At 42.3% G+C, this 24,198-nt stretch overlaps 1 protein-coding gene across 3 annotated transcripts in view; it reads right to left on the minus strand.

Annotated features, from left to right (window-relative positions):
- mep1ba (meprin A subunit beta a) overlaps window positions 1-24,198 on the minus strand; it is a 75,862-nt gene that overhangs the window by 13,054 nt on the left and 38,610 nt on the right. For all 3 annotated transcript variants that reach the window (XM_059977096.1, XM_059977107.1, XM_059977115.1), the window contains 5 exons: window positions 22,337-22,489; window positions 18,487-18,702; window positions 10,475-10,948; window positions 10,214-10,396; window positions 7,722-7,914 (listed from right to left, as the gene is read on the minus strand). In XM_059977096.1, the coding sequence (XP_059833079.1) occupies window positions 7,722-7,914; window positions 10,214-10,396; window positions 10,475-10,948; window positions 18,487-18,702; window positions 22,337-22,489 (1,219 nt within the window). The remainder of the gene's footprint in view (window positions 1-7,721; window positions 7,915-10,213; window positions 10,397-10,474; window positions 10,949-18,486; window positions 18,703-22,336; window positions 22,490-24,198) is intronic.

Raw genomic sequence — 24,198 nt, forward strand, 5'->3', positions numbered from 1 at the left:
TTTGCCAACCCTTCCTGCAAAACACAAAGTACAACCCAGGTGTGAAAGGGAGTGACATAGCTCCCCAAAGCAGCAGGGGCCACATTCTGTTCAACCGGTCCTACATAGGCCAGCCTATCCAGTGGTCTCCTAATTCTCTGAGACCTCCATTACCTCTCACCTACCTCTTCATGTTCGACACTACTGGGGATACATCTGGTCTACCTGGCAAAGTCTCCCTGGTCTACCACTCATGCCCACCTGCAACTCAGCCCCCTCTTGCAGGGCCCCGCTGAAACCCAGGATATCCACAGATAGCCTCCCTGCACCCCCACCCCCCCGATTTCACCCGACTCTGCGTGGGAAGGGTTAGGAGTCACTTCCTCAATCAATGGAGAGTTAGCAAAAGGCAGAATACACCACACCCCTATGTCCTCATCCTCTGAATCAGTATCGCATTCAGGGGCAGGGGCTGGTCTAATCTCTCCTGTTGTTGGTCCTGCAGTCACCCCGCATTGCTGCAGAGTCTTCTTACTGGGTGTAAGCTCCAGGTTGGGCTCTGGGTCAACTTGCACCTCTTGTCCCAGAGGCAGAAGGTGGTTCCGATGGAGAATCTTGACAAGCCCATTCCCATTCTCTGGTTTCACCCAGAAAACTGGTACATTTGGCATCTGTCTCTCCACCACATCGGGCGTAGCCGCCCAGCAGTTGGCCAACTTAAACTCACCAGGTAGCCCCAAATTCCTCAAGAGGACTCGGTCTCCCGGCATCAGTTGGGAGACCCTAACCTTTTGATCATATCTCCTATTTCTTTGATTCTGTTTGGCAGCTGTGACCTCAGCTGATTCATAAGCCTTTTTCAGTTCCCTTCTCCTATCAGACACATACTTCAAATGAGTCTTCAGTAGTAGGTTGTCCTCATCAATCCCAAAAAAAGGTCAATGGGCAACCTCACCTTGTGCCTACATATCAAATAATATGGCGAGTACCTGATAGCTTCATTTCATGTACAATCATAACAGTGTACCAGATGTCCAATATATTGACTCCACTTGCTCTTTTTGCTGATCTCTAAGATTCTGAGCATGTTTAGCAAGGTCCAATTAAACCTCTCGGGCTAGGGATCGCCTGCGGGTCATAAGGAGTAGTCCCTGACTTCCTGACTCCGAGCAAGCTCCGTAACTCATCGATGAGCCTCCCTGCAAAATCCCGTCCCAGATCATTATGTAACCACCTGAAGAGGCCATAATAAACAAAATACTTCTTTCATAATACTCTGGCCACTTGGTAGGGAAAGCCCGTGCATATCTGGTGTAGTGATCTGTGATGACTAAGACATTCGCCATGTTGCTGGCATCTGGCTCTATTGATAGGAAATACATACACATGTTTGTTTGTGTGTTTCGTCTTCTCCGCTTGGGCCACGTCTCCCTTTTCAACTGCTGACCAAATGGTACCGATGCCAGAGTCATCTCACTGAGCAGCTGCCACTTCCCCAGAACACAACTCCAGTAACTGGTTTGTCTTCAGAGCAGTCAGGTTCCAGTAAACTTGTGGAATGGCGTCATCCGAAGCTCTCAATTGATCCACCACTCGATCCTGTCCCTGCTTTACGTCTGCCTTCACCGTGATGGCAAACTGTCACATGGCTTTCACCCCCGGGGCAGGAACGCTCTCCCTCTCCCCATCCCTGTCCAGCTCTTCATGCGCATGTTGGGACAAAGCATCAGCATCAATCTTCCTACTTTCTGGCCGGTATTTCAGGCTGAAATCATAGTCAGACAATGCCGTCATCCACCGATGGCCTGTGACATCCAATTTTGCCCAGGTCAGGATATAAGTTAGGGGACTGTCGTCCATCCTCACCTCAAACTTGGCACCATAAGGGGTAGTCACTCAGCTTACCCACCACTGCCCATTTCAACGCCTGAAACTCCAGCTTGTGCATGGGATAGTTTCTCTTGGCGACAGACTCCGGCTGACAAACACCACGGGCCTCAACTCAGTATCCTGATCCTGATACCAGGACATCCCCCAAGTCCTCTCTGCTGGCATCCATTTGCAGTACATACAGTATCCGGGGGTCAGCAAAAGCCACACAGGCACCTGGGTCAGCATCTCCTTCAATGACTAAAAGGACTCTTCATATTTCACATTCCAACTCAGTCCAAAATGCTCTGAAGGGTTAAGGTACTTTTACCCCCCTCTCCTTTTGTCCCCCTCCCTTTCTTCCCCAAGTGAGGGTAATCACACAGAAGCTGATTCAATGGGTAGCCCTTCACAAACCTCCAAGAGTAACCACAAAACCCGAGGAACGAGCGCAAAGCGTTCACAGTCTGGGGCCTTGGCCAGGTGGTCACTGCATCTATCTTAGACAGGAATTAGTTACTCCATATTGGGAAACTATGTGCCCAACATAGCTAACAGATGTCGTGCAGATCTGTCACTTGTCCAGGAAATGTTTTAGTGCTTCAGCTTTCAGACGGCCCAGCACCTTCAGTGGCCTCGCTTCACGTTCTTCCAGGGTGGATCCAAACACTATGAGGTCATCCAGATACACCAATACCTCAAGCAAGTTCCAATCCCCCACCATTTTCTCCATCACCTGCTGTAAGGTTGCAGGGGCTCCTGATATGCCCTGGGGCATCCTTTCGAACTGGAAGAATCCCAGTGGACATATAAATGCCGTCTTCTCTTTGTCGGCCTCACTCACGGGGATCTGGTAATATCCACTCAAGTCCAGCACACTGAACCACTTTGTACCACTCAGATAGTCCAGCGTGTCTTCGATCCTTGGAACCGCATACTGATCGGGGATGGTACACATGCTCAGAGTCCTATAGTCCACACACATCCGTACCTTCCCATTCTTCTTTCTGGCCACCATTACTGGGGTCACATAGGGGCTTCGAGACTCAGTGATAATCCCAGCTTCCTTCAAGTGCTGCTGAACGTCTTTCACCTCTGCAGGGAATAGTCGTCGTGTCCTCTCTCTGAACGAGGTATCCTCAGTCACCTGGATAGTGTGATGAGTGCTCTTGGACCAACCCAGATCAAACTCGTCAGTGGAAAAGATACCTTCCAGCTTCACCATTTTCTCTACCGACCTCCTCTTTCAACCCACAGGAACCGGGGAGTCCCCAAAGTTGAATGACTCAGCGGTCAACTTTCCCCCTTTTTCTACTAGCTTCCCCCTCTTCTCCTGATGCATGTTCTGAAGCCCCACCATGAGCTCCATTGGGCTCCCTGTCATGCCAAATCCCTCTTCCAGTGCTCCCATGTAATTGCCCATAGTTGGAAGGGGGTACTGGGACTTGATGGCTCACAATGTTAGCAGCCCTCCCACTCAAACTCTCAACCAATCTCTGTCGGTTTACATCATCAGAGCACTGCCACTCATCTAACAACTGAGAGGTCTGCTCCGCCCAATTCTCATACTCCCCTTACCCTATAGGGGTTGGCATAATTCCAGAGAATAGGCAGAGCCTACCATAGCTTACCTCTCACGTTCCCCCCTATATTTTCCTCCATTCACCTTATCTTCTTTTTAACCCCATTACCCCTCCAGAGGCAGAAGTCCGCCTACCACAGTTCACCAGAATCCTCTCTCCTGGACCAGATGTCCCCAGGTGTAGCCCATCTTCGAAGATCCTTCCTCTCTGTGTAATGAAGTCTTTGGAGCTTCTGTTGGTGTCTCTGTAGCACTGGGATTTTATGATATGGGGTTGTAGCCGATGTCCAACCCTCCTTCTTTCGCAGGCGGACTTGGAACTGCCCGTGGCAAAGTCCAATCACCTGATAATCATCCCGTATTATTCATTGCCATCCTGGTAACAAAGTGAAGATATCCACTCTGTTTCTCTTATGATCTCAAAGACCTCTATCAAGTCTCCTCTCATACTCCTTTGCTCCAAAGAGGAAAGTCCTAGCTTGCTCAACCTTTCCTCTATAGACATGCTCTCTACTCCAGGCAGCATCCTGGTAAATCTCCTCTGCACTCCGTCTAAAGTTTCTGCATCCATCCTATAATGAGGCAACCAGAACCAAATACAATCCTCCATGTGTCCTAACCAGAGTTTAAAAGAGCTGCAACATTCCTTCAAAACTCTTCAACTCAATCCTTCACCTCACAAAGGCCAACACACCATATACCTTGTTAACTGCCCTATCAATTGGCCCTCTCAGGTAAAAAGATCCTTTAAAATTACCCAAAGAGGAATTCCACCTGGGATCTGGGCCAATATTTAAATCTCACCAAAATGACAAATTTTCATTGTGGCAGCTTGTAGTGTAGCAATTGGCCAAGAAAGCTTAACAGTGCCTCTACTTCCTTAGAAAGCTAAAGAAATTAGCACTTCTTCCTTGACTCTCACGAGTGTTTATTGAGACACCATAGAGATCATCCTATCTGGATACATCCCAACTTAGTATGGCAGCTGCTCTGTTGAGACTGCAAGAAACTGCAGAGGGTTGTGGACATCATGTTGTGGACTCTCTCAGCACAACATGGAAAACAGTCTCCACTCCATGGAGTACTAGTTCAATCAGTATCGTTTTAGAGGAGATTTACCTGGATGCTGATTGGATTAGAAGGCATGCCTTATGGGGATAGGTTGAGTGAGTTAAGGCATTTTTCTTTGGAGCAAAGGAGGATGAAAAGTGACTTGGTAGAGGTGTATAACATGACAAAATGCATAGATGGAGTGGATGGCCAGAGGCTTTCTCCCCAAGATGGAAGTGGCTAACATGAGGGGGCATAATATTAAGATGATTGGAGGAAATTATGGGCAGGATGTTTGCTTTTTTAATACACAGAGTGTTGGTTTGTGGAAAATACTGCCAGGGTGGTGGAAGAAGTAGATATATTAGTGACATTTAAGAGGCTCTTAGGTAGGCATGTGGATGAAAGAAAAATGGAGGCCATGTGGAAGGGAAGAATGGTCAGAAAGAATGAAAATCTATAAATAAGTGAACAGGAATGAGGCAAGGGCAGTGGAAACAGACAGAAACAAAATTCTTTATTCTTGCTATGTAGTGGAGGAGGCCATTTTGTGAGATTGTCCTTGCAGCCACCATTTTGTTAACTGTTTGGTGAACTGGCTCTGACTCAAGGATAACTTAATCAGACAGTTGAACATGGACACAAGAAATTTCTGCTAATGGTCTACTAAACCTGAGACCATTCTCAGATGAGAAGCTCTTTATTATGTAAAATGTAAACTTGTAGAAGAAACAGCTGAGCCCAGTGTTTGGGTGAACTGGTTAGACTGCTTTGAACCAGGCTGAGTTAGGAAAAATAGCAAAGGAAGTCACCTTAGACACAAGGCTAGAGGAAGGGCCATAAAGCAACACTGCTTGTAGCCTTTGGTTACATCAATGGGAATCTGACACAGGTCAGTCAGATGACTTTAAACCAACAAAACTGAAACATCATAGATTGATAAGAAACACAACAAAAACGATAAAATCTGCAGTCCCGATGAAGGGTGTTGGGTTGAAACATTGTCCGTTTAATCTTTTTCATAGATGCTACCTGGCTTGCTGAGTTCCTCCAGCATTTTGTGTGTCCATTGCATAGACTGGTCCGACAAGGGAAAGAATAAGAATGACCCCACATTAGACACATGGAATTTACATTGGCACCACAAGGAACCCCTGGCCAGCAAAGGCTCTTTTACCCGTCTATTCTCTTTTCAGTTCTTTGACTGTTCATAGAGGGACAGAGAAACCTAGTAGGTCTGCACACAGGTATGCAGTTGTGTAAATTCACATGCTTGTGAACTGGGCCAATAAAGGCACTTGTCAGGAAATACAGATTCCCTGAGTGCCGAACTGATCATTACTATTGAGGGGTAATCCTTATAATAGAAGGGTTAGATCTTAGAGTAGGTTAAAAGGTCAGCATGACATTGTGGGCTGAAGGGGCTGGAGGTACTCAGCAGATCAGGCAGTGTCTATGGAGAAATGAATAGATGGCATTTCAGGCTGAGGTCCTTCATCATGCTCCCCTCAGTAAAGCATTCAGTAAGGCAACCAACATAGCCAAAGATCTCACCCACCCTGGACATTTTCTCTTCTCCATCTTCTCACTGGCAGAAGATTCAAAAGCCTGAAGACACATACCACCAGGCTCAAGGACAGGAATGAAAGGGTTAACATATGAGGAGCATTTGGCAGCTTTGGGCCAGTACTCACTGGAATTTAGAAGGATGCGGGGGAATTAAGAGGAAAAGATAGACTGGGCACCACTGTTCAAACATGGCTTTAAGGTAAGGGGTGGGAAGTTCAAGGGGGATATTTATAGGCATCTGTAAGTCTCATGAGACCATGGATTTGTGCCTTGGAAGGTTTTTCCAGGGCACAGGCCTGGGTAGGGTTGTATGGGAGACCGGCAGTTGCCCAAGCTGCAAGCCTTCCCCTCTCCACGCCACCGATGTTGTCCAAGGGAAGGGCACTAGGACCCATGCAGCTTGGCACCAGTGACATCGCAGAGCAATGTGTTGTTAAGTGCCTTGCTCAAGGACACAAACACAAGGGGATATTAGAGGAAGGTTTTTCACTCAGAGAGTGGTTGGTGCATGGAATACACTGTCTGAGTCTGTGGTGAATGCAGATACACTAGTGAAATTTAAGAGACTACTAGACAGGTATACGGAGGAATTTAAGGTGGGGTTTATATGGGATGCAGGGTTTAAGAGTTGGAACAACATTGTGGGCTAAAGGGCCTGTACTGTGCTGTACTATTCTGTGATCTATGAATCTCTTTGAAACCTACCTAATGTTGAAAGGACTAGATAGGGTGGATGTGGAGTGGATGTTTCCTATGGTGAGGGCATCCAGAAATTGAGGAGCAACATTTTAGAACAGAGGTAAGGAGGATTTTTTTTTTTAGCCAGAGAGCAGTGAATCTGTGGAATGCTGTGGTGGAGGCCAAATCCGTGTGTACATTTAAGGTGGACGTTGATAGTTTCCTGATTGGTCAGGGCATCAAAGGTTATGGCGAGAAGGGAGGTATATGGGATGGAGTGGGTCAGGGATCAGCCATGATGGAATGGCAGAGCAGACTCAATGGGCTGATTGGCCTAATCCTGCTCCTATATCTTGTGGACTTATGGTCTTATGGACATCTTCTATCCCTCTGTTATAAAATTGTTGAACGATTATCTAATACAATAAAATGGACTTTTGACTTCATAATCTACCTCATTATGGTCTTGCACCGTATTGTCTGCCTGCACTGCTCTTCCTCTGTAACTGTAACAATTTATTCTGTATTCTATTTGTACTGATGTTGTGAAATAATCTATATTGATGGCATGCAAACCCAGGTTCTTCATTGTACCTCATATACAAGGCAACAATGAACCAACTTATCAATTTACAGGCGCACGAGTGAATCTGCAGATGCTAGAAATAAATAATTCACAAAATGTTGGCAGAACTCAGCAGGGCAGACAGCATCGATTGGAGGAGGTAGTGACAATGTTTCGGGCCAAAACTCTTCATCAGGAGGGTTTCGGCCCGAAACGTCGTCACTACCTCCTCCCATAGATGCTGTCTGGCCTGCTGAGTTCTGCCAGCATTTTTTTTGTTGTTATCAATTTACAGGTACATCTGGTGCATCTGATTGTTTGTAAAGTATCCTGAAGTCACTAAATATGTTATATGTAAAATTAAAGTACTTTCCAGTTAATGGCAATCAAAATTATCAGTGGCGTGGGAACACTAACAAAAGCAATTACCTGCACACAGGCTCTCCATTCAGTACAACGCAGACTCCTCCATTTTGACATTGAAAGTCAATGCATAATTCTGGCTTGCTGGTCACCGGTTTGTCAGTTGCTGGCTTGCTGGTCAAGTTGGTGATAGGATGGGGTGTGGTGGAATGGTAGGGAGCTGATGGTGTAGGCTGACTGGCTACAAGATTTGATACATCTGAAAGATCAGAGAACAGCACACATCATATCTTGTCATACAAGCACAGTTGTTTTTTTCAAAAATATATTTATTTCAACGCTACAAAAACATTGGAGACAATGACGACAGCTAACATGAATTAATTTAAAGTATTTCCATCCTCATCTAGGATTCTATTTACCCCCTGTGGTACCCAACAGTCCCAGAACACCTCTATTGTATCTTTGGACTGTGCATGTTTTTTCTCCAAGGTTACTTGAGCAAGCAGAAACCCTAGAAAAATGGCCAGACAGTCAGCACGGTTGGAGCCCTCTGCTGCCTGTTTCCAGGACCCATTGATACTAACTCGGCCAAACGCCAGAAACAAATTGATGAGGATGTTCTGCTCCCTCCTTGCCTCCCTCTGTATTGGGTAACTAATTATGAAAAAGATGGGTCTAAAATGCAGCCAGAAGGCAAGGAGAAGTCCCCTTAGATAAGTGAAAAGGGGCTGCAGCTTTGCACACTTCATGTACGTGTACTAAGTGGCCTTTTACAGCCCACAGAAGTGGCAAGTGGCTGGCAGATCCATATACAGGCTTAGAAATTTATTGCAGCTTGCACTCCAGATCACATTCGGTAACTTCTTCACACCTGAACATTCCAAAACATTTTCTCAATCAAAATCAAAATTAGTATTAGGTGTGTATGTCACGAAATTTGTTTCGTGGCAACAGTACAGTGCAAGACTTTAAAAATTACAAGTTATAATTTAAAAATGATTGCAAAAGAGGAATAGGGAGGTAGTGTTCATGGGTTTGTGGATAATTCAGAAATCTGATGGCTGAGGGGAAGAAAGTGTTCCTAAATCATTGAGCGTGGGTCTTCATACTCCTGTACCTCTTCCTTGATGGTAGTGGTGAGAAGAGAGTTTCTCCCAGATGATGAGGATAGTGAGGATTGTGAACTTGGAATGTTAACTCTACTTCTAGTTTCAGATGCTGCTCAGTTTTCAATAGGTACATTTAATGTCAGAGATATGGACTGCATACAATATACATCTAGAAATTTTCTGAGTACTTCCAGCATTTTTTGTCTTCATACCAATTAAAGCAAAATGCTCAGATACCTTTGACAAGTCCTCATATGGTAGGTTGGTCAAGGAGGTTCAGCTGCTCAGCATTAGAGATGAAGTTGTAAATTGGATTAGACATTGGCTTTGTGGGAGAAGCCAGAGGGTGGTAGTAGACATTTCCTCTCTGACAGGAGGCCTGTGGCTAGTGGAGTGCTGCAGGGATCGGTGTTGAGTCCATTGTTGTTTGTCATCTATATCAACATCTGCATGATAATGTGGTTAACTGGATCAGCAGATTTGCAGTGCAGATGACACAAAGATAGGGGGTGTAGTGGACAGTAAGGAAGGCTCTCAACATTCGCAGAGGGATCTGGATTAGCTGGGAAAATGGCAGATGGAATTTAATGCAGTCAAGAGCAAAGTGTTGCACGTCATTAGGACCAACCAGAGTAAGTCTTACACAGTGAATGGTAGGGCACTGAAGAGTGTGGTAGAACAAAGGGAACTGGGACTATAGGTCCATAATTAATTGAAAATGGTGTCACGGGTAGATTAGGTCATAAAGAAAACTTTTGGCACATTGACCTTCATAAATCAAGGTATGAGTACAGGAGTTGGGATGTTACGTTGAAGTTGTATAAGACATTGGTGAGCCTAGTTTGGAGTATTGTGTACAGTTTTGGTTATCTACCTACAGGAAAGATATAAGTAAGGTAGAAAGAGTACAGGGAACATTTACAAGGATTTTGCTGGATCTGGAGGACCTGGGTTATCAGGAAAGATTAAATAGGTTAGAACTTTATTTCTTGGAACGTAGAAGATTGAGGGGAGATTTGATAGATGGATACAAAATAATGAGGGGTATAGATAGGGAAATGCAAGAAGGCTTTTTACACAATGGTTGGATGGGACTACAATCAGAGGTCAAGGGTGAAAGGTAAAAGTTTAAGGAGAACATTGAGGGGAAACTTCTTCACTTAGAGTATCATGAGTGTGTGGAATGAGCTGCCAGACTACGTGGTGCAGGCAAGCTCGATTTCAACATGTATGCAGTTTGGATAGGTGCATGGATGATATGGATGTGGACGGCTATGGTCATGGTGTAGGTCGATAGGAGTAGGCAGTTGAGATGGTTTCAGCATGGACTAGATGGGCCAAAGGGCCTGTTTCATGCTGTACATTTCTATAACTCTATGACCAGTTGTTCCTCCTTATAGATGTGCAGTGAGTGTAAGAAGCAGTATCCAGAAAACAAAGCCCTACCTTCCGTGGTTAGAAGGAAATAAACATCATCTCCCTTGACAAACTCTCTACTTTTCAGTCTTTCATGGGATAAGAAAGCGTCGATTCCCAAGCCTGGACCCCGGTAATAGTGACTGCCATCAGCTTCTGTCACCAGATATCCCACTTTGTTTGGCCTATCCCAGAAGAACCATGTTTCATTACCTGTAACCAGATCAGATAGCCATTAGTGTGCCTACACTGAAACCAGAGGCAGGAAAGCTAAGCAAGATATGGACTGACCTGTAGTTTGGGTTTTATTCGGATCTGTAGTTACACTTCTCTGGTGTGACATGCGCCGTCTAATGTCAGGGTGCTGATCCATCAGGAGCATGGTCCCTTGCATCCATGGGCATGGCCATTGTAGATGATCATCATGAATACCACTGACTAAGTGAAAGAATATACCAAGATAGAAGGGAGATTTACTTGTACCATTCATGTAGAGCCTGATTTGAAATGCATAACCTTCAATGGAGTAATATCTTGGACTGTAGATAACCCCAGCGTTTCCAGACGGGCTTCTGTTCAGAATATCGGTGAAGTTCCTGATGTGCCACACATGGGTTGGACAGTGGGTTTCTGAAAGGTTGATATCATCAATGGAAATCCCTCCATTGGATGAGGCTGCTAGTTTCACCCCTTCAAAGACAACACGAAACTTCCCAGAGACATTCAGGCTGACGTGATGAATCTGCCAGTAATTCAGACCTGCAACTGTTACAAGGAACAAAATTTCATTTTACTAAAACTAAAAGTCATTTCAAATAACCGGATGTCACTGGAGAAGACAACACTTACTGTCCATTTCTAAGTACTCTCTGTACCTGCTGGAAGACCATTTCAGAGTCAACAACATTGGCAGATTTTGCAGATTTTGCAGATTTTTATCAGATATTGACCAGTTTGGTTTAGGAAATTTCCTTCTGCATAAGGCTGAATTCTTCAAAAAATAATCTCGTAGGTTTAATCCAGAAACTACAGAGTTATGATCACAGCTTAGCACATCTCAGAAACCTGTATGCTTTCATTGGCCTCTGTCGATACTTCCCACTGGCTTGGTAATGCAACCAACATGATCAAAAGCACCAAGCACTCTGGCATTCTCTCATCTCTCCCCTCCACTGGGCGGAAAGTACAAAGCCTGGAAACAGGTAGCTGCAGGCTTGAGGACAGATTCAATCCCGGGGCTCGAAGATCTCCTAGTACAATAAGATGGACTCCTGACCTTTCAATCTACCTCATTATAATCATGCACCTTAATGCCTGTCTGCACTGGATTTTCTCCACAACTGCAACACTTTGTTCTGCATTCTGAAATTGCGTTCCCCTGTACCACCTCAATGGATTATTGTAATGAATTGATCTGCAAGGATAACATGAAAAACAACTTTTTTTTTACTGTACATTGGTATATGTGACATTAATAAACCAATTTACCATTACCAGTGATTGTTCATTCCAACACATTCATTCACTGATTTGAGTTTAGTTTTCCCACATGCCACCAATAAAGTTCAACTCCCATCAATGGGATTTCTGGATACAAGTCATATTTCTAATCAGTAGGGTTTCCAGATATCTTTTCTCACAAGTTATACCCCTATCAGTGAGTTATCATTTGATGGTGCATAGTAAGACATACACTCAGTGCAGAATGTTCAGAACCATGTCAAAACCAAACATTGTCCTCCCACTGGGATTCCCATAGTTTAATGTCTTCAGTCACACAGTGTGACCCTTGTATTAAAAAGAAGTCCACATGTTTATGCTGCTTTAAGAACAAGAATAAAGCCTTACGTTAAACAGCGTGTCTAAGTCCCTTGGCATTAAGAGAAAAAAGTGAGAAAGACAGTCTTATGAGAGACTATATATATGTACAAAAAGAATCCTTCATCTCTAATAATAAAGGTTAAAAAAACTATCCCAGTCCTATATAAACAAAGGCCAGATTTGAATATTAGTAGAGGTAGTAGACCAATTGCCACACCAACATATTACCATTCTGCTTGTATCTCTCTTCCATCAATGAAAGCTCAGGTCCCAGCAAAGAAAGCACGCTTCCTATCTTTTCCAGCAGCCTCCACCAGCGGCCATAGCTTCTGTCGGGTCAACTTATCAGCTGCAGTCAAGTCCTCAGTGATCCTCAGGCTCTGCGAGAGCAAGTATTCATTTTTCTGGCTTGTTTCCATACCAGATCCCTCATGGTTCTGTTTGAAAATCGAATAATTGTCACCCGAGGCTTCTTATCCCCTCTTATCTGACTGAGATGATGTACAACATCCATGTGTAGTAGAATCTCCTCCTTGGCCTCCAGAGCTACTGCTTGGCATATTTGAGTTACTTTCTTTTTATCCGTTTGTTCTGGAATGCCATGGATTCTCAGATACCACCTTCTCTGATAACACTCGGCCTCGTTCAGCCTCAACTCAAAGTCTCAACTCTCTTTTTGTGGTCCGTGCAAGTCCCTTTAATCTGCACAACATCAGACTTCAAGGTATTCACCTCTTCAAAAATAAAGTCGAGGGATTTCTTAATGTCATCGATGCTATTTTTATTGTTGCCAATTCTCAACACCAGATCATCGCATCTATTGTTAATTAACTGTGCTATAGTTTGTAAAGTGACCTCTGCTTTCTTCTTTTTAACAGCAGGTTCACCAGAGTGTCGAGGTCTGACTCAGGTAAAGGAGGCCCCAGGCTGGGGTCGACCTCCGGAATTTGAAGCTGGGAATATCTGTGCTCCCGTTCCGAAGCAGCAGCACTAGACTTTACCAAAGGGACTCCAGACTCTATATCTTCAGGGAAGGACTGAACATTGATTTTTTTCAGCCAATTTTCTTTTTCAGCCAATTTTTTTTTTCTTTCTTTGTTCTTGGGCTTCTTTGAAGGCATTATAACTTTCCAAAGCACATGGTATCATCCACCACGCGACAATAAAAAACACAAAATATGTCTTCCAAAGCCAAAGAAAACTTCAAAAATGGTAAATGATCGTGTATTGAGCGACACTAGACCGGGATTGTGATATATTATTAAAAATTTGAGATGAAGATCAACACACTATCTCAAGCATAAAAACTTGCGACTTCAGGCGGCGCCATCTTGCCGCATACCATCATTCTGAACATTCTACAGGTGTTTGTATTCTGATGTTTAACTCTAAAGGAGATGTTTTGCACTCTGAGGCGGATACTAATGGACATTATTTGGTTCCTATTGTTCAATATTGTGGTAAAATGTTTCTTATTGCTAATATTTATGATTATAATATTAGAAATGATAATGATAGATTACTTGAGATTGTGGAAAAATGTTTTGATTATTGGCTCTCTAAATTTCCTGAGGTATTTATTGTTATGGGAGGAGACTTTAATATGGTATTAGATGAAAATATTGATTGATGACCACCAAAGGCAACACTCTACTTGTAACAACTTAACTGGCTTTATTCAGAAGTTTAGTATCATAGATATTTGGAGAGAGCAATTTCCTGGTGTTAGAAATTATACTTGGACTAATAAATCTATTACATGCATGTCTAGACTAGATTACTGGTCACTATCCAATACCTTAAGAAATAATAATGTCACTTTAAATTTTTTCCCTCACCTTTAACAGATCATAAAGCTATCCATATACAAACTGCATTATCTTCAGCTGATTCCAATTTTAAATTTTACTGGAAATTAAATAATTCAATTTTGGGGCATGAAGTTGTCTCTTTGCACACTAAAAAGCTGGCAACCTACTTTGTACATAAAGCGATGGTAGAGAATAATTCCCTTTTAGATTTGAATCTGCCAAATTCTTTAGGAAATACAGTAGTGAAATTTAGTAAAGAAAAGAAAATTGGAAGAAAGCCTTGATCTCAAAGATTGCAAATTTATGTGAATTGTTTCCAGATAACCTTTCAGGGAAAGATAAAGAGGAGCTGGCTTTGTTAAAGGGCAAGTTAAAACATCTTTAGCGTTATAACGGCAGAAGGTGCATATGTGAGATCATGAAACAATGGTTGGAAGAGGGTGAACAGAGTACGGCTTACTTCTTTCGTTTAGAAAAGCAGCATGCCCAGTTCAATTCCATTCATCAACTTAATATTGATGGTGTGATTACAGAGGACTCTAAAAAAATTGCAAAATATTGTTCTGCCTTTTTATAGTAAACTATATAGCTCAAAATATTGTGAAGCATCTACACTACATCTCATGAATGATATTAATATTCTTAGGAACCTGTCCAATGATCAGAAAGACCTGTGTGATGCTTTTATTACCTTGGGAGAGGTTAAGGCTGCCATTTCAAATTTAAAAAATAGTAAGTCGCCAGGTGTGGACGGTCTGACTGCAGAACTTTATAAGATGTCTTCTGACACCTTAGCTCCCTTTTTACAAAAGTTGTTTTTAGAATGTATTGATAAAGAATTTCTTCCCACTTCTTTACACAGGGCCTTATTACTTTAATTCCTAAACCAAGAAAAGATAAATTATGTATCGATAATTGGCGTCCTATTTGCCTTCTCAATAGTGATTATAAAATTCTGGCCCAAATCTTTGCCAACAGAATGAAAATAGTTTTACCATTTATTATTGATGAAACACAGTCAGGTTTCATGAAGGGTCATCATATCTCTAATAATGTCAGATTAGTTTTAGATCTTATTGATTATTCTCATCTTGTTCAAAATGATAGTTTTATACTGTTTTTAGATTTCTACAAAGCTTTTGATACTATTGAGCATCAGTTTATCTTCTCTGCTCTTGGTAAATTTGGATTTGGTCCATTATTTTGTAAGGCTGCTAAGGCTTTGTACACAAACGCTAATAGTTCTATGAAGTTGAAGATAGGGATTTCACCGAGGCTTGATGTGAATAGGGGGTGAGACAAGGTTGTCCTATCTCACCTTATTTATTCCTTTTATGTGCTTGACTGCTCACCTGTTCCATCATCTAGTCCTCTAAAAGGCATTTCCTGTGCACATTTCAATATTCTGGTTAGTCAGGTTACAGATGATACGACTTCTTAAATGATGTTTTGGAAATCTCATTGGCTTTAAATTGTATTTCTGTTTTTTCCAAAGCCTCAGGCCTCTGTTTAAATATTCACAGATGTGAATTGTTTCCTCTTAAAGGTTGCACTCAATCTATAATTAATAATATTCCAGTAAAAGACAAAGTTACATATTTGGGGATAACTATTGTTAAAAACGAATACTTAAGGTGTGTGGATAATTTTCAACCACTTATAGACGAAACCAAAGGAAAATTAAACCAGTGGCTTCAAAGGGACTTATCTGTGAAAGGCCGGGTTTTGCTTTGTAAAGCAGAAGGTCTTTCCAGGATTATATATATAGCTCTCCCCTTCTACATCGATAAAAAAAATCTGTAAATTGATAGACAGTTTGTTGTTTAACTTTTTATGGAAAAACAAAGTTCATTATATAAAAAAAATCTGCTGTCATGAATAGTTATGACAAGGGAGGTCTAAATTTTCTTAATTTTGACAGTCATAATAATACTTCTAAAATTGATTGGATTAAACAACTTCTACATAATCCTACTTCTATATGGAATTGTATTCCTTCTTTTCTCTTTTCCCAGGTTGATGGATTGAATTTTTTTCTTTTATGTAATTACAAAATAGACAAAGTTCCTCTCCGTTTATCTCAGTTTCATAAACAGATGCTTTTATCTTCGTCTTTGATTTACAAACACAATTATTCTCCACGTAGTTACTTTATCCGGAATAACCACAACATAACTTATAAGAATGAATCTTTGTTTTATAAAGTTTGCTTTGATAATAATATTTTGTTAGTTAAACACTTATTTAATTCAAGCAGTACTTTATTGGGTTATACTGAGTTTTTATCCGCCTTTGAATTTCCTGTGATTCCAAAAGAATTTGATGTTGTTATGGATGCAATTCCCTCTGGTGTAATTATGTTGTTTAGAACTACATCATACTTGGTAGCTGAATTACCCAACTTGGATCCATCCAGTACAGCTGTAGAAAAGATCTGTTTTCCTCCATTTTTTAAAAAAAATTAGAGGTGTTAGAAGTTTGTTTCAAAAAGACATTACTTCTATTCCTACGGCTGTTAGTTTTTGGAATAGTCGCTTGGGGAATCTGAGGTGGAGGAGTATTTGGGGCTTATTTAATAAATTTTTATTGAGGAATAAAATTAAAGAAATGTCATTTAAAATTATACATAGATATTATCCAAGCAATGTTTATTTGACAAGGTTTAATTCTGATATTGAAACTAACTGTTCTTTTTGTGGTTTTTATCCAGAGGATTTATTTCATCTGTTTTGGGATTGTGAATATGTTAAAACATTTTGGGTTAATGTTTGTCAATTTATAGATCGATATATCAATGTGGATTTTACTTTCTGTTTTGAAAATGTCTTATTTGGGTTTACTAATAATACCAAATCTCATTGGGATCATTTCTTTATCATAAATCTTTTGTTAATTTACAGCAAATTTTATATCCATAAATGCAAATACAGCAATAAGAAACCTTCATCCTTATTTTTTACAACAGACTTCAAACTATACGTTAATACTCTGAAAGCTTCCCATAACCCGAAAGCTGTAAAGACTCTACAAATCTGTCAATGTTTCGGGTTATCTCTGTAAATGTTCCTGTTTTGTGACTCCTTCTAGATATAGTTCCTTCTGTCCAACAGTTTTAGAGTGGATTTTCTTGTTTAATTGTATATTTAAAGTTAATAGTTCCATATTAGTTGCTGCTTATGTGTGATTCCCTGGCTTTGTTAGCATATGTTTAGTGTTTTGGTTTTTGTTTGTGTTCAATAAAAATAAAAAAGGGGGAAAAAAGTACACTCAGTGCCATTTTATTGTGCATTTCCTGTACCCAATAAAGTGGCCACTGAGAGTATGTTTGTAGTTTTCTGCTGCTGTATTCCATCTCAAAGAACATCTCTGAACAAAGTGTTGTGCATTCAGAGATGCTCTGCATATCACTGTTATAACATGTGGCCATTTGTGTTACTGTGTTCCTGTCAGCTTGAACTATTCTGGCCATTCTTCTTTGATCTTTCTCATTAACAAGGCGTTTTCACCCACAGAAATGCCACTCACTGGATATTTTTTGGTTTTTCATAGCATTCTCTGCAAACTTTAGGGTAGGGGCTGTTGCCAATGAAAATCCCCAGCAGATCAGCAGTTTCTGAGACACTCAAACCACCCCATCTGGCAGCAACAATCATTTCATAGTCAAGGTCACTTAGCTCACATTTCCTCCCAGTTATGATGTCTAGTGTGATAAACAATTGAACTCCTTGACCATAAAGAGTCATAGAAAAGCACAGCACAGAAACAGGCTCTTTGGCCCAACTAGTCCATGTTGAACCATTTAAACCGCCTACTCCCATCGATCTGCTTTGGGACTATTGCCCTATATGCCGCTGCAATCCATATACCTGTCCAAACTTCTCTTAAATGTTGAAATCGAGCTTGTATGCGCTTCAGTTCATTCCACGCTCTCACAATCCTTTGAGTGAAGTTTCTCCTTGTGTTCTCCTATAACTTTTCACCTTTCATCCTTAACCCATGACCTCTGGTTATAGTCCCACCTAACCTCAGTGGAAAAAGCCTGCTTGCATTTAACCTATCTGTATTCTTCTTAATTTTGTACACCTCCATCAAATCTCCACTCATTCTCCTACATTGCAATTTTTCTCTGTGCATCTTGTTTACATCTTTTCTGTAGGTAGGTGACCAAAACTGCACACAATACTCCAAATTAGGCCCTACAAACGCTTGTATAACTTCAACATAACATCCCATCTCCTGCACTCTGTACTTTGATATATGAAGACCAATGTGCCAAAAGCTTTATTTCCGACCCTGTAATGCTGCTTTCAAAGAGCTGTATTCCCAGATCCCTTTGCTCTACTGCACTCCTCAGTACCCTACGGTTCACTGTGTAAAACCTACCCCGGTTGGTCATACTGGAGTCCAATACCCTGCACTTGTCTGTATAAGATTCCATCTGCCATTTTTCCCAAAGCATAACTGTATGCTTTTACATATTGAGTTGCTGTCACATGATTGGTGTGATTATATATTTTCATTAACGAGAAGTTATACCGGTTTTCTAAAGTAAGTGGCCACTGAGTGTGTCCATTATTATTATTATTATTATTATTATTATTATTATTATTTACATGACAAAGATCTTATTACTGTTGAAACTCATGTATTCTTTGCTGTTCAATAACCTACCTTCTACTCCTCTAATTTTAGTTAAAGTACCATTGGGATTTTCTTTGTTGAAAACTCTGACCCAAATGTTTAGCTCGTCTTTGTCGCTTCCACTGTTGAAGGAATAGAACTGGAGGCATTGAAACCCACGCTTTGGGTAAAATATCCTGCTTTCCAAGAAGGCCTTCTGTCCCACCGGGCCTGAGCTGGTGCTGAAGTGCATGAAGTATCCACTACCTGCCACACAGAAGAAACCTCATTTGTGAAGTGTGTTTGTTACGAAATTGGAGGTTGTCTGTTTTCAGTGGATTAAGCAGTTGCTGCATTTCATCCCAATGTCCATTTGGGATGCCAATAAAACCGTAATGGAGTTAGCTAAAATAAATTGAAACAGTGTTGGAGTGGGTCAGATTCAGATTTATTTATCACATGTACAACACATCTAAGGATGTGGGCAGCTCGCTAAGTGTTAACTCACACTCTGGGGCCAATGTAGTGTATCCATGATGCTCAGCAGAACAACACAGAACACAAGCAGTGAAACAACCAGTGCAAAACAAACCCTTTCCCTGCCTCCCACCCACCTACACACACAAACAGACACACACAATGTCGATTGCTAAAGCAAGACGCGAGAAGTTGCCATGGCACCAAGCTCAGATATGTGAGATTTTCTCCCATGGACTCTGCCTGGACGTCTCACTGCCTCAGTAAAGCAGCCAGCGTTATCAACATTATCTTGTTCTACCAAAATGCACTATGCAATGGATTGATGTATATGAACAGTAAAGCAGGATTGTACCTTATGTAGGGCTCTCAGTACCAGTAACTGTGGTGTTAACTGTTCAGGCTAACAAAATGGCTTCTCTGTATTGTTATAATGAAATGGCTTCTCCGTAATGCTGTAATGGGTCTCTGTAGCTGGTATGTTTGGGTTATAACTGCAGATAAGGAGGGAACCAACCAATGGAGAATTGTTATGCTATCTTGTATGTGTGTGAGCCGAGCAGGAATTCACGGTCTTTTTCAGGAGGCGAGCGAGGAGGACGGACGTGTGAGGAGCGGACAGCGGTTCCAGGGTGCCGGATACTGGACATCGACGATTTGCACAGTGGCCGAAAGCTCGGGAAGTTGTTGTGGATGGAACCGGGGGATTGAGCTCCCACGTGTTAAAATATTATGTGTACAAACTGATAAACTTATTGATTTGGCGCCTTTAGGTTATCTGTTTCTACTAACCCATCACTAAGAAATAACTATGAAGTTGTAATTATTTCCTCTCCTTTGGTGTATTGTCTGGTATTTGTGTTGCGAGCCTGTACTGGGGGAGGGGGTCATTACACCGTATTTACACCGAAGTATTGCACTGTTGGTGGGGTGACAGTGGTTCACCCTTGGTGAATGGGGGTAAATTGGGGGCACAGATGCTACACTTAGTACAGGTAATAACAATAAACTAATTTCAGTTCCAGTTCCAGCATGCACTAATCTGCTGGAAGAACTCAGCAAGTTGAGCAACATCTCTGGGGGAAAGGGATCGTTGAGGTTTCAGGTAGGGTCCCTGCATCAGGACATCCCAAATGCCATGATGGAACCAGGTGATCCTGGGAGGTGGTCACTCCATTGTCTCCTTCATATGTACAAAGTGAACAATGCACAAATGAGCTCCATGCCCCACAATGTCTAGCAGACCAGTGGACCATTTCAGAAAATCAATTCAGGTATTCATTCAGTTGAAGTGCAGATCAGTTATCAATAATCAGTGCAGATGAAGCGCAAAGCACCATGTAACTGATTACTGGGCTTGCCACTGACCAATGGTGTCCTGTGATAAGAAGGACCACCTAGCTTGCATTGGGGCTTGAGTAAAGGGCTACTTGGCTTGCTTTATGACTACAGTGGAGGCCTTGCTTTGGCACGTGAGTAGGGAACCATCTGGTTGACTTTGGGACTACAGCAGAGGGCTACCTGACTTGCTCTGGGGTTCATAATTTAAAGGTTTCTTCTATTGGAGACTCTCTACCATAGAGCCTCTCATGTCCTGCACAGACAATCCTTGCCCCCTGCACGCATATGGTGACCAGGGATGTGCCACTGGAAGCACGCCTCTTCTACCCAGTCCTCATGCTTCTTCAGTCTCCGTTTCACATCAACACACAGTCTGCTGAAGGAACTCAGTGGGTTGATCAGCATCCGTGGAAGGCAAGGAACTATTGACAATTTGGGTCCCAGTGCAGGGTTTTGATCGAAATGTCAACAGTTCCTTTTCCCTCCCAGATGGTGCTTGACCCATTGACCCATCGAGTACCTCCAGCAGACTGTGTGCTTCTCCTGATTGTAGCATTTGCATCTCCTCCTCCTCTTCATATCGCTGAGGTTCCGGGTCTCCTTGCTGCACTTCCTCAGGCACTGCATGATCTCTGCAATTGACTAACTTGTGTCTGCTATGAAAATCTGCACACCTAGCACATGGGACACAGAATTCCTTCAGCGTTCTCTCCACGTTGAGGACCATTCAGACTTGGAAATTTATCAGTTCATCCACGTTGGGGGATCGAAATCCTGGAACTTGCCCTCCTGTGGCACAGTGGGATCTCCTTCACCAGCCTATGCAAACAAGCGGAGCCTTACATGACAAACAGAGTTTCATTTTGAGAAGACTAAAAGCCTTTCCCCACACAATTGTATTAGCTGACGTTCAGATAATGTGATTGGTTTGCAAATTGGTGTGAGCATCCCAGGAATAGAAGATACTGCTCCCCAGTATCCATCCCTCCTGGCATTTCAGGCTACTGTAACTATCTGTTGGTGCATTGTCCCTGAGGAAACAAGAGTTTGAGTAGAGTCGGTCTGTCACCAAACACTCTTCTAAATTTCTACAGTGGAGAGCATCACAGCCTGGTATGTAGGCTCCAATGTACAGGACGGAAAGAGGCTGCGGTGGGTGTAGACTCAGCCAGTTCCATCGCAGGAATAGCACTCCCCATCATCAAGGACATGATCAAGGGCTGGTGTTCCAAGAAGGCAGAACCCATCATTAAAGAATCTCACCATCTAAGACATGCCCTCTTCTCATCACTACTATCAGTGAGGAGCTACCTACACCTGTAGACCCACACCCAATGATTCGGAAACAAACTTCTTCCCCTCTGCCATCAAAGTTCTGAACGGTTCATGATCCAATGAACACTAACTCATTATTCCAAAGCACAAACCACTCTGCAAGCACTGGAAATCTTGAGCAACATGTGCAAAATGCTGAAAGAATTCAACAAATCAGGCAGCATCTATGGAAAGGAATAAACAGTTGGAATTTCAGGCCAAGACCCTTCATCAGGATGGAAAAGGAAGGGGACAGAAGCCAGAATGAGAAGGTGGCTTCTTATTATTTTGTTTTGCACTATCTGCTTACTTGCTATAATTTTGTCTTTGCACTATACAACAACAAATTTCACCTCACATAAGTACACGTGGTAATAAAGTGGATTCTGATTCAGGTTTTGAAGTATTTATCATTTGTTAATTTCTGGGCCTTGGGCACCCTTGACAAGAACAACCTTTATTCCCCGTCTCTAAATGCCCATGCGATGGCGCTGGTGAGCCACATCGTTGAACCACTTTCATTCAGGTTAAGGTGATCTCACTGTGCCACAGGAAGGGAAGTTCCAGGATTTAGATCAACCAGCAACTGAAGAACTGCTAACAAATTTCCAAGTCAGGATGGAACTCTACAGGGATTGGTGTTCCCATGTACCAGCTTCCTTGTCCCAGGCAGTAAGAGATTGCAATAAGAACTTGCAGATGCTGTCAAATACGCAACAGTGAAATTTAAACCGTCTCATTAAATTGTGCTGGAAATGGAAGTGTTTACCTTTACAGTTGCCCATGTTGGTGAAGTCTGTTGAAGGCCCACCCGGAGCCTGGGAGACTCGCTGCCAATCTGCGCTGTCTTTTGGATCCTGTATCATGCCGCAGATATTTTCAAGTTCAAAGTCGCAACTGTCCAAAAAGCTGAGCGAGGAGGCTAACCAAAAACAAGAGGGAAGAAAGCTGAGAGTTTGCGTTTTACCTTGACAAGAAGAATTTGCATTTTTGTAACTAAAAGCAGAAAATATTTGAAACTCTCAGCAGGTTTGCGAATGTTACAAAGTTTGGTGGAGGGACTGATAGTGCCAAGGAAGCAGGGGGACTTGGACACTTTAGGATAATGGACAAAGAAGTGACAAATGAAATACTGTATAGGGAAGTGCACTTTGGTAGATGGAGTAAAGGAAGGGACTATTTTCTAAACAGAGAGCAAATTCAGAAATTGGATGTGCAAAGGGATTTGAAAGTCCTAGTGCAGGATTCCCTAAAGGTTAACTTGTGGGTTGAGTCAGTAGCGAGGAAGGCAAGTGAATTGTTAACATTTGTTTCAAGAGGACTAGAATATAAATGCAAATGTAGGGCTCCCAGTCCCAGTAACTGTGGTGTTAACTGTTCAGGCTAACAAAATGGCTTCTCTGTATGAGGCTTTATTCAGCATTAGTTAGACCACATTGGAAGTATTATGAACAGTTTTGGGCTCTATATTTAAGAAAGAATGGGTTGGCATTGGAGAGGATACAGAGTAAGTTCACAAAAATTATCTAGGAAATCAAAGGGTTAAAGCATGAGGTGTATTAGATGGCCCTGGACCTGTACTCAGTGGAGTTTATAAGAGTAAGGGTGGACCTCATTGAAATCTACCGAATATTGCCGGACCTGATAGAGAGGACATGGAGAGGATGTTTCCAAACGTGGGAGAGTCTAGAGCCAGTGAGCACACCCTTAGAATAGAAGGTCATCCCTTTAGAACAGAGATGAATTTCTTTACCTAGAAGATGGTGAATCTGTGGAATTCATTTCCACAGACAGCTGTGGAGGCCAAGTCATTGGGTCGATAGTTTCTTGATTTGTAAGCTTCTCCTTTCTCAGAAACTTAGAGTCATTGAGTTATACAACACTGAAAAAAGGCCCTTCAGCTCAACTCATTCATGCTGGCCTGAGCTCATCCAATTTATTCTATACTTTGCCTTCCCTTGTACTACCTTAATGCACTGATGTGGTGAAATGATCTGCGTGGGTGACATGCAAAAAGAGATTTTTTTACTGTATCTCAGTACATGTGACAATAACAAACCAATTTGACAATATTCCTGCAAACCTTTCATACCTTTTTCACACAGAGAGTGGTGAGCACCTGGAACACACTGCTGGATAGTGTCTTGGAAGGAGTTATTGCTGGTGTTTAAGAAGCATCTGGGCAAGCACTTGAATTGTCCAGATAAGGAAGGTTACAAGCCAGCAGCTGGAAAGTGGGATTCATGCAGATGGATCAGAATAAACATGCTGGGCAGAGTAGCCTGTTTCTATGCAATATGACTGCCCAATCACAAGTGTCCAATTCCCAAGCAAATCCACACAGCAGAGAGTGAGCCCCAAGTCCCCAGTGCTAAGCTGCTGAAGGCCAACAACATCTACTCAGTGGCTGCGTTATTAGGTACAGAAGTGGAAACTGCTGTGTGGCCTTCAACTGCTATAGGCCCATCCACTTCAAGGTTCAACATGTTGTCTGTTCATAGATGCTCTTCTGCACACCACTATCATAAAGTGTGGTCACTGTCAGCTTGAACCAGGCTGGCTATTCTCCTCTGACCTCTCTCATTAACATGTTTTCACCAACAGAATTGCTGCTCACAAAATGATTTTGTT

Source organism: Hypanus sabinus, chromosome 1 (genome assembly GCF_030144855.1).
Source record: "Hypanus sabinus isolate sHypSab1 chromosome 1, sHypSab1.hap1, whole genome shotgun sequence".
In the NCBI taxonomy this organism is placed as follows: Eukaryota; Metazoa; Chordata; class Chondrichthyes; order Myliobatiformes; family Dasyatidae; genus Hypanus; species Hypanus sabinus.